Here is an 11,529-nt window from a genome sequence, read left to right on the forward strand (position 1 = left end):
ACCCCATTGCAGAAAAAAAAAATATAGGCAATCTAATCACTGGAAAAGGCTAAAGGGTATCAAGAATGAAGTTGAGCAACATATATTTTGGAAACTTGGCAAGGGCAACTTGTGATTTTGGTATGAAAAATGGACCAACAAAGGATCTTTGACAAACATCGTCCAGCAAGGAAATAAACCTATGAAGATTTAAGTCTTTGATTTCATTAATCAAAATCAATGGAACTTGACAAAGCTCAACATTGTTTTGCCTGTTAATATAATCTTTAAGGTTAATGATATCAATTTTGATCTTCACAATGTTGATTATCATATTTGGCTCCCTGACCACTCAGGCTTATTCTCTAGCAAGTTTGCATAACAAGATATCAGGAAATCCAGACCAATTCTTTGACAAGCAGGATGACATGGCACAACAAAATTCCTTTCAAAGTTTCATTCTTGATGCTTAGGTTACTTAAAAGTAAATTAGATATTTATGAAGCGCTTTGAATATTTAAGGTTCATGGACCCTCAAAATGTTATTGTTGTACAAAGGGGGCCAATGAAACTATAAATCATTTGTTTGGAGTTGTAGACGTTGCATGTATGCTTTGGAAATATTTCTCTAATATTTGTGGAATCCTTCACAACTCTAATGAGAATGTCAGGGGTAAGATTATTAGACGGTGGTTGATCAAACATATCAACAAAGTTCATGAACTCCTTCTCCAGAGTCTTCCATCTATTAATTGTTAGAAAACTTGGAAATATAGGTGCACTTTAAAACATGAGGGTGCTAGAATTCCTATTCCTAGAATCATTGATCACATCTTCAACCTCCTCTATTTGATTATTAATTCTCAATTTCCAGAGCTTCCACTTTCACCTTCTATTATTAGTATCTCTCATTTCACATATCACATAACACCAAATCTAGAAATTAAATTGGTGAAGTGGAAGAGACCAAACTATAATGAGCTAAACTGAATGTGGATGGCTGTAATAAAGGAAATCCCGGAAGTGTTGGAGGTGGAGGTGTTCTAAGGAACCATGTTGGATCAATGATTATGGCTTTTAATTCCTATTTTGGGTTTTGCTCAAATAATTCGTTGAGGCTCTAGCTCTAAAGATTTTCCTAAAATGGTGTCTATATTATGGTTTTCACAGAGTTACTATTGAGTCTGACTCCCTCTTGATTATTCAGATGGTTAAAGGTAATATCAAACTCTTTTGTCATATCAAAGATGATATTAAACACATTCAATCCATGAGTTCACTTAGTGACTAATCTTTCATTCACACCTTCAGAGAAAGTAACACTACAACTGATTTGCTCACGAATATTGATGAACATTGCAAAACAACTACCTTTTTCACCGAGGCTATAAATTTTCCTTCTAAGACTACATCCACCTTGAAGAATGATGTAGTTGTCAAGCCCAACATTAGAATTTGAGTGAAGAAGGGAAACTTCATATTCGACCCTGGTTAAATTTTGTTTGGTTGCTTTTAGTTGTATGAATTATGGAATTTTTTGTAAGCTTATGTGATGAGGAGCAACCCTCCTTCTTTTTCTTTCCTTTTATTTTGGTAAGTTAGAGAGTAAGGATGTGTCCTCACTCCTAGTTCTGTAATATGGAGGTCAAGTTTCAATCCCCCCCCCCATGCTCCTTTGGCTTATATATTAAATCCCCTTTGAGGGAACCTTCGTCAAAAAAATTTAGTTGTTATTATCATTGGTTAATATTATCGCATAGAAATGGTGTTATTTGTTTTTTGCCTCTACTATGCTATGCTTTTTCTCGACTTATTAAATACAAAATCTATTTATTTTTCAAAAAAAATATTTTCCTTCTACCAAACAAACCGTATATGTTCCCTCAATTTTCACCTTTATTTTATCCTTAGAAAAGTACAATCCTTCTTCAACCTTAAAGTGTTCCCTATTTTCTTAGTACTCTGTTGCGGAAGAAATTTTAATAAAAGTAGTCACTAAAGTGGATTTTTTTTATTTTATCAAAATAAGTTATTATTTAAATCAATTCATCAAAATAGTACATTTTAAATTTTTTTTACAAAATTAGTATAAACGTGTTTCACAATAATGTTACTGTTAATAACATTAAACAATTTGTTTCCCTGAAGCATGTTTTACAGCTAATTATAGAACTGGACCACTAGGATTTCTCTTGAAGCCCAAGGTTATTGATTTTATCAACAATATCTTCAGCTTGGAGCAAGAACTAAACCACTAGGCTTTCTCGAAACTCAACGAATCAGTTCTCATTCTCCTCAATCGCTTCCTTAGTTGGGTTCTCCTTTTCCTAAAAAATGGTATCCATTGAAATGGTGTTGAATGCTTGTTGAATCAATTATTATTGAATGAGTTGAAATTTATTGATGCCATGAATGAAAAAATGGAAATCTTAGAAATTGAAGTTTAGGGTTTATGGGATTTGAGGTTTTAGATGGATATGGAGGAACAAAGTATTTGAAAAAGGTGGAGATAGACGACCACGGCTGCTTATACATGATGAATATATCAATTTTTATTGAAATATTCAGGAATTTGGATGAGCGATTTTAGATATGAACGATATAGTAGTAATGGAATAGTTGTTAGACAAACGATTTCTTTTGATTGTTGATTTGAGTTTCATGATTATTTGTTGCAATTACGATAACTGACTGGAACTATTTAATCTTCGACAAGTAATTTTGTGAAATCAAAATAAATAATGAAGGAGGAGGAAGAGGAGAAATGGAGTATCATTGTCTGTTTTATCAATGATTGTGGCATTCCGATATGAACTTGCATTGATACTACATCCTCAAATAATTTATAAAGAAGCGCTCATCTCTGTAATAGTAATATATGAAGTAAATCACAACTTTAGTTTCAAGGTACAAAAATCTGATAAAAAAAGGTATTGGATTAGTTATTTTTTATTGTGAATTAGTATTTTTAGTTTTATGATACATAAGTCGTGATATATTATTATTTCTAAGATATTCAGTGAGTTTGTAATTGATATTTTGATACAATTTAAATTTTTAATGTATCATGAAAATTATCGGTGGCATTTGAAGAAGAAGAAGAAGAAATGATTAAAGATTTTTGAAATGGAGTTTGATATAAGACTCATTAATCGATGTTCAAAAGAACATGAGAAGATCTATCAACAATGGTTCAATTTTGTTGATTCTGGTAAATTTTTTTAGTTTTTTTGTTCAAATAAGAGCAAAAAGAAATGGTATTTTTATGATGGGGTTGTTAATTTGGTATAGATGGAGATGGATGTCTTACTGGTGGAGATGCCACCAAGTTTTTAGTCATGTCCAATTTGCCTCGATCAGACCTCAAGCAGGTTCTTTTCTATTTTGTCATGTTTGTCAATACTTGAACATTTAGAAAACTTTTATTAGTCTTTCTTTGGAAACACCAAAAAATGATTTTTCATTTAATGTATCATTGACTTATTTAATATTTGCAGGTTGCTGCATCTATGAATCTCAAAGAAGATACATTGTTAGCCTTAAGTGAAAAATATGTAATTGTGAGAGATTTCAACTAGACAAAATATCTTGTGCACACACAAATGTTGTTTTGAAGAGCAAGAATATTACAGATATACATCACCACTGCTCTGATTACTACATTGTAGTGAATACGTATCAGATACATTGATACATAAATCTCACTGCTACTTTAGATATTAATTACTATGATTCACGATAGTTTGTAATATTACATTCTATACCATATTTTGGCAGCCAGATACATGTATCATTAAAGGCGAGATACATGTATCCAGCCATTTTAAAAGTAAAGATACACGAGTTGTTGTGGACGTTGTGGACAAGAAGGACACAACCATAGGACTTGTACTTTTTTTACCAAAGGAAAGTGAATCATTAAATTTATATAAGACATTCATGTTCATGTTGACTAATTTTTCAATTATATGGATTTTGAATTTTTATATTTCTATAAAGTAGCTTGAATTGTTAACCATGTGAAGTATTGATACAATAGATGTAAGTTTTGCTATTTTGTATTAAAAAAATTAGTTTAATTTTTTGTGTGAATAATGTATTTGATACATAATTAACTTATATGAATCTATATGCATTGATAAGACTCATATCCAAGTTATCTAATAATAAATAACTTATGTGAATCTGTTTCATAATTATGTAATTTATATGCATTGATAAGACTCATATCTAATATATCATATACATTAAGTGAAAGATTGATAATGTGTTTTTATACTTTCCTTTTGTATCATGTTCAAATGGTGGGAAACACCATATACACATAATGTGTCAAACAAACACCATTTTCCTTTTCTACAATTGATTAAAATTAGTTATGAATCTGATACTAATGTTTCTAAACTTTAAATGAATAACGTGAAAGATTTAAGTATTTGTGTTATGTATCAACAACACTATAATTAAAACACAAAATATAAGAATTTACATGATATAATCAATAACAAAAAATATTCAAATTCAAAAATGACATGGAACAGTTTTTACAGTAACACTCTAAAGCACAAGTAAAATTTTCATTAAAAGAAAAACAAAACATCAAAAGGTGTTTATTAATTGATAGATAATCACTATTTGACATGAACCAATTGTAACATCCCGCTTTAGAAAGAACTAGAATTATAAAGAAACCGTTTTTGCAAATAATCAAATTTGGAAAGTTTGATCCAAGTTAAGCTAAGTATGAGTTTTGGGTCAACTTTTAATGACTATAACTCCTATATCATAATGTGTCAGGTATTCTACAAGATACCGTAGTAAATATCTTTGAATTATCTTTCCAACGCCGCCGAGTTTGCTCAATTTCGAGTTCGTATGAGGGATATATACCCATTTGAAGTTGGGTTGTCTAGATAAGGAAAGTCAAAATCAGATTTTAGAAGGGTATTATGGTCTTTTCATTACCCCAATCAATTAAATTTGGTTTTGGTAATTAAGTTGGGGTCTAAACTGATTGAATTTAGTTTACACCTTATCAAAATAAGTTAGGGTTTTGAGACAAGAGAAAAGAAGAGGAGAAAAGAGAAGAAAAATCAAGGAATCGCCAAGTTCTTGAAGTTTTGCTTGAGGATTTCACCTAGGGTTGATCCCTACGAGGTATGTGAGATCACATAGCACTGGGTTCGTTCACCCACGCGCCAATCATGATTTAATTCAGCGAAAGTATGTTCTTGAAAGTTTAGAAATTGAGTTTTTGATTCATTGAAATTGTTGAGGAGTTATTGATTCAAATTCATAAATATTGATGTTGAGTTGAGTAGATTATTGCATATTTTTGTTGTGTAGTCGAATCTAAGTGTTAGGAGCAAGAACCAATTGAATCTAAAGGGTTTAGAGTTGAAAAACAAGCAAGAAAATTTGGGAATTTCTAGGCAGGGGTTTGGGGCGTCGCGCTAGCCAGAGCACCCCACTTTGGGGTCTGTAGTTTGGGCTCTGGGGCACCATGCCAGCCACTGCGCCCCAACCCAGGTTCTGTAGTTTTCCCTCTGGCGCCCCGCGCCACTCAGAGGGCTAAGGACGTCAGGTCTTCTATCATTTCCCACTTCTTTCCGTACGAGTTCCCTTGAAATGTACCTATGTATTCTAGTTGATTTCTACACTCTAAGGTACGTCTAAACAACATGAAATCATCCATAACATGAGATCATGAGCTTTGAATCCATAATTCAATTCAAGAAAAGTTAAGAGTCAAGTCAAGAGAAGTTCACAGATTTTTCTAAAAGTCTTTTACAAATGTTTTAACTTTGTTTTGAGACTTAAGTTTTGAGTTGAGTAAAGAGTAAAGATTGAAGTTCATTTCTTCAAAAGAGTATATGGGGACTATGTATTCCCAAAGAGTAAAATGTTTTCACATTTAAACAAAAAAGGGAACTGAGATTTCCAAAGGAGCCTTTGAGCTAGTTTTCAGTAAAGAGTTAATGCTTTCACAATTAAGCAAGAGAGGAAACAAAGATTCCAAGAGAGACTTTGGGCATGTTTTTGAGTAATTATCTCAAACCACATATTTATGTTTTTAAACATAAGATCTAGTTATATTTTGGGAGTAGTATTGAGCACCGATATGGGAGAAAGTTCAGACAACTCCCAACCCCCATAAATCATGTAGCCATCATGGGTAGAAAAGGGTCATACTTTTTTGATGATTCTTTAGTGCTTTTTAGCATAGACTAGTGGATCCACTTAGTAGTCATGTTCTATACCCTCGGCAAGGTATAGGAATGCCCTGCCAATTTGATGTAAAATGATATATCATCACAATAGCTCTTAAGTGATGGTTGTCGGTTAGAGAAACTCCCACAGAAGTATTTTGTATTATTATATACACAGAATCACTTGTATTTTTATATACATATAGAGTTTATATTGTATCTTTGCATACATACAAAGTTACTATTGTATTTTTAAATACACAGAGTTGTTATCCATGTTCAAAGCTTTCTTTATACTGCACTTATTTATACTGCTTTATATTGAAATAAGATCAGTTGAGTTGAGTTGAGACCAAGTTTTTTCTTTCAGTTCCTTTCAAGCTTATGTCTTGTTTTAGAATTCCCCTCGCATGCTCGTACATTTGATGTACTGATGCCTTTTGGTATACATCATTTTATGAAGTAGATACAGGTAACGACGATCAACACCCAGTCCTTTGTTGATCCAGTTGAGCATTCAGAGTCTTTTGGTGAGCCTCCTTGCTTTTCGAAGGACCCCTTTTATTGATTTTAGTATTTTAGTTCATTAGGATGTTGTGGGTCTTGTCCTGTCGTCCATCTCAGTGATTTAGAGGCTTTATAGACAGTAGTTGATGTTAGTTCTTGAGTCTTTCCATTTCAGTTATGTTTGAGACTTGAGTTGCCACTTTTGCTAGTGAATATTTATTTTAATTCATTCTAAGTTATCTATTGAGCAATTCAGTTTACTTTTAAAGTATTTTTATCATGAGTAAGTCTTCCGCTAAGAGTTAAGTCAGGCCAAGGGTTCGCTTGGGGTGAGCAATGGTTCTCGAGTGCCAGTCCCGCCTAGGGTATAGGCTCGGGGCCTAACAAACTTGGTATCACAACACAGATTTCAAGAGTCCTAGGGAGTCTATGAAGTCGTGTCTGTAGAGTCCTAGTTAACGGTGTGAAGCATGCCACATCTATGATTAGGAGGTTACGACACTTAGGAACTATCTCATTTCTTCCATATTCACTTTGTGTGATAGAGTTAATCTCTATAAAGTTTCTTCTAACTTGTGCTTGCACTTATATTTCATATCATACCTCCACGAAGAGTTGTCAGAGGTCTTCCTACTAGAAGGAATGTTGACCCACAGGAACAAGGAGTACCTAATTCACCAGAAGTGCAACCTCAAGGAGAGGTCACAAATGTTGAATTCTGTGAAGCTATTCGGATATTAAGTCATGATGTGACAAATCAAGTGGGACAAAGGAAGAATCGTCAGGAAGGGGATGATACCTCAATGATCCGTGAGTTCTTGGGGATGAATCCTCCAAGCTTTACTGGTTCAAGTGTTACTAAGGACCTAGAAAACTTTGTTGAGGAGCTTCGGAAGGTTTTTGAGATTATGCGTATTGATGATACTGAGAGGGTGGAACTAGTTGCATACCAAATGAAGGGTGTCTCTAGAATTTGGTTTGATCAATGGAAAAAGAATCGAGTTGAGGGTGCACCACTTGTGACTTGGGCTTTGTTTCAGGATGCCTTCTTGGGGCGTTTCTTTCCTCGAGAATTGAGAGAACCAAAGTATGAGAGTTCCTCACTCTTAAGCAGGATTCTTTAAGTGTGCATGAGTACAGTCTGAAGTTCACATAACTTTATCGCTATGCTCCGGAGATGGTTGCTGACATGAGAAGTAGGATGACTTTGTTTGTTGATGGGTTGTCTCGTCTGTCTAGTAGGGAAGGCAGAGCAGCTATGCTGATAGGAGATATGGACATAGCAAGACTGATGATCCATGTGCAACAGGTTGAGGAAGAGAAGCTCAAGGATAGAGATGAGTTTCGAAATAAGAGAGCTAAGACAGGAAACGAGTCCGGGAAGCAGAAGAGTAATGTCAAGCAGTCATCTTCCCAACAAAAACAAAAGGGACCTGCTCCATCATCTGCTAGTGCACCTACACAAAGGAACAAAGGTGAGTACAATAGTCAAAATTCATAGAATTTGAGAGCTAGACCTACCCATTCTCAAGGTAGTATAGCACAAGGGGGTAGTAAGCCTCCTGCATGTGCTAAGTGTGGTATGAGCCACTCAGGGATGTGTGGTGATGGTTCCACTAGTTGCTTCAAGTGTGGCCAGAAAAGTCATTTTATGAGAGAATTTCCTAAGAACATGTAGGGAAACGGTAATGGGGGCAATAGGGCCCACTCTTCTTCAGTTTCTCCACCAGACAGAGTTGCATCTAGAGGAGCCACTTCAGGGGTAGGCAGAGGAGGAAACCGTTTTTATGCTATCACAAGTCGCCAAGAGCAAGAGGATTCGCCAGATGTTGTCAGTGGTATGATTCAACTCTTTAAATTTGATGTTTATGTTTTGCTAGAGCCATGAGCGAATTTATCCTTTGTACCTACATATGTTGCAATGAATTTTGATGTTCTTCTTGGGAAACTTAGTGATCCCTTCAGTGTTTCTACACTTGTTGGTGAGTCTATTCTAGCAAAGAGACTCTATCATGATTGTAGCATTTTCGTCAATCACAAGGGCACCATGGCTGATTTAGTTGAGTTAGACATGGTAGATTTTGATGTTATTCTTGGTATGGACTGGATTCATGCCTGTTATGCCTCATTTGTTTGTAAAATTCAAGTTGTCTAGTTCCAGTTTCCTAATGAGCCAGTTATAGAGTGGAAAAGTAGTTCAGTAGTGCCTAAGGGTCATTTTATTTTGTAACTTAAGGCAAGAAATTTATTTTCCAAGGGGTGTGTCTATCACATAGTCCGAGTTAATGACTCTAGTCTTGACATACCTCCTATTCAGTCAGTTCCAGTAGTAAAAGAGTTTCCAAAAGTCTTTCCAAATGATCTTCATGGAGTCCCTCTTGAGAGAGAAATAGACTTCGATATAGATATTCTTCCTGATACTCATCCTATATCTATTCCGCCAAATAGGATAGCACTAGTAGAGTTAAAAGAGTTAAAAGAGCAGTTGAAAGATCTCCTAGAGAAAGGTTTTATCCGACCAAGTGTCTCACCTTAGGGCGCTCCGATCTTAATTGTGAGGAAGAAGGATGGTTCCCTTCGGATGTGTATAGAATACCATCAATTGAACAAGGTTACCATCAAGAATAAGTATCCTCTTCCGAGAATTGATGATATCTTTGATCAACTTCAAGGTGCCACTTGTTTCTCTAAGATAGACCTCACAGCTGGCTACCATCAGCTAAGAGTAAGGGAATGTGATATTCCAAAGACAACTTTCAGGACCTGTTATGGTCATTATAAATTTCTGGTCATGTCATTCATTTTAACTAATGCCCATGCAGCGTTCATGGACCTTATGAATAGAGTTTTCAAGCCTTATTTAGATATGTTTGTTATTGTGTTCATTGATGACATTCTAATCTATTCGAGAAATGAGGAAGATCATTTTAGCCATCTCAAATTAGTTCTCCAAACTTTAAAGGATAGAGAGTTGTATGCTAAGTTCTCTAAATGTGAGTTTTGGCTTGAGTTTATGGCATTCCGAGGCCACATTTTTCCGATGATGGAATCAAAGTTGACACTCAGAAGATAGAGGCAATGTAGAATTGGCCTAGACCACATCTCCAACTGATATTAGGAGTTTCTTAGGGTTGGCTAGATATTATAAAAGGTTCATAGAGGGGTTCTCATCTATTTCATCCCATTTGACCAAGTTAACTTAGAAAATAGTTAAGTTTCAATGGTTGTGAGAAAAGCTTTCAGGAATTGGAAAAGAGGTTGACTACTGCCCAGTATTGACTTTACCAGAAGGTATGCAAGGCTTTGTTGTATATTGTGATGCGTCTAGAGTTGGTTTGGGTTGTGTGTTAATGCAAAATGGCAAAGTTATAGCTTATGCCTCCAGACAATTGAAAGTTCACGAGAAGAATTACCCAACCCATGATCTAGAGTTGGTTGTCATAGTATTTGCTTTGAAAATATGGCGTCACTATCTTTGTGGTGTTCATGTAAATGTGTGAACCGATCACAAGAGCCTTCAGTATGTGTTTAGTCAGAAAGAGCTTAATCTCAGACAGAGGAGGTGGTTAGAGTTACTCAAGGATTATGATATGAGTATCCTCTATCACCCCAAGTAAGGCTAATGTTGTTGTTGATGCCTTGAGCTGGTTGTTTATGGGTAGTACCGCCCATATTGAGGAAGAGAAGAAAGAACTAGTAAAATATGTGCATAGACTTGCATGATTGGGAGTTCTCCTAATGGATTCCACAAAAGGAGGGGTAGTGGCTATGAATGGGGCTGAATCATCATTAGTGTCAGAAGTGAAAGAAAAGCAAGATCAAGATCCTATTTTTCTTGAATTGAAGGTAAATGTTCATAAGAAAAAAGTTATGACTTTTGAACAAAGGGGAGATAGTGTATTGAGGTACCAAGGTAGATTGTGTGTACCAAGGGTGGATGAACTCCAAGAAAGGATTATGGGGGAAGATCATATCTCTAGATATTATATCCATCTGGGTTCCATAAAGATGTATCAAGACTTGAGAGTAGTATATTGGTGGAATGGTATGAAGAAAGGTATTATTGAGTTCGTTGTTAAGTCCCCGAATTGTCAACAAGTGAAAGTAGAGCACCAAAGGCCCGGTGGTATGGCTCAGAATATAGAACCTCCGGAATGGAAGAGGGAGATGATCAATATGGATTTCATTATTGGGTTTCCACGCTCTCGCATGCAATATTATTCTATTTGGGTGATTGTTGATCGAATGACAAAATCAGCCAACCTTTTGCCGGTAAAGAGTACCCATTCAGCAGAAGACTATGCCAAGTTACACATTCAAGAGGTAGTAAGACTTCATGGAGTTCCAGTTTCCATAATTTCAGATAGAGGTGCACAATTTACTGCGCAGTTTTGGAAGTCATTCTAGAAAGGTTTAGGTTTAAAGGTGAACTTGAGTACTGCTTTTCATCCTCAGATAGATGGTCAAGCAGAGTGCACTATTCAGACTTTAGAATATATGTTGAGGGCTTGCGTGATTGATTTCAAAGGTAATTGGGATGATCAACTACCTCTCATTGAGTTTGCGTGTAACAATAGTTACCACTCTAGCAGTCAAATGGCTCCCTATGAAGCTCTTTATAGGAGAAGATGCAAATTTCCTATTGGATGGTTTGAAGTTTGTGAAGCTGGGTTGATAGGACCAGACTTAGTTCATCAAGCTATGAAGAAATTGAAAGTTATTCAAGAAAGGTTTAAAGCAGCGCAGAATCATCAGCAATCATATACTGATGTTAGGAGAAAGGAGTTAGAGTTTGAACTAGATGATTGGGTATACTTGAAAGTTTCACCCATGA

General features: G+C 35.4%; 1 protein-coding gene across 1 annotated transcript; it reads left to right on the forward strand.

Annotated features, from left to right (window-relative positions):
• Positions 1 to 3,105: 3,105 nt before the first annotated feature.
• On the forward strand, positions 3,106 to 8,583 carry LOC125833288 (EH domain-containing protein 2-like). Its single transcript, XM_049512435.1, has 6 exons — positions 3,106 to 3,190; positions 3,271 to 3,350; positions 3,477 to 3,533; positions 7,352 to 7,591; positions 8,005 to 8,091; positions 8,374 to 8,583. The coding sequence occupies exons 1-6, from the start codon at positions 3,106 to 3,108 to the stop codon at positions 8,581 to 8,583; spliced, it is 759 nt and encodes a 252-aa protein (XP_049368392.1).
• The last annotated feature ends 2,946 nt before the right edge of the window (positions 8,584 to 11,529 follow it).

The sequence above is a fragment of the Solanum verrucosum genome, unplaced genomic scaffold, assembly GCF_900185275.1.
Source record: "Solanum verrucosum unplaced genomic scaffold, falcon-dt-bn FXZP01000082.1, whole genome shotgun sequence".
Classification (NCBI taxonomy): Eukaryota; Viridiplantae; Streptophyta; class Magnoliopsida; order Solanales; family Solanaceae; genus Solanum; species Solanum verrucosum.

What these genes read in the sequence shown, in the direction of transcription:
- LOC125833288 (XM_049512435.1), top strand. Translation starts at nt 3,106, where the DNA reads ATGGAGTTTGATATAAGACTCATTAATCGATGTTCAAAAGAACATGAG. An exon ending in TAGCCTTAAGTGAAAAATAT is followed by an intron (nt 3,534 to 7,351) that starts GTAATTGTGAGA and finishes GTTGACCCACAG; the next exon opens with GAACAAGGAGTACCTAATTC. An exon ending in CCGGGAAGCAGAAGAGTAAT is followed by an intron (nt 8,092 to 8,373) that starts GTCAAGCAGTCA and finishes AAGAACATGTAG; the next exon opens with GGAAACGGTAATGGGGGCAA.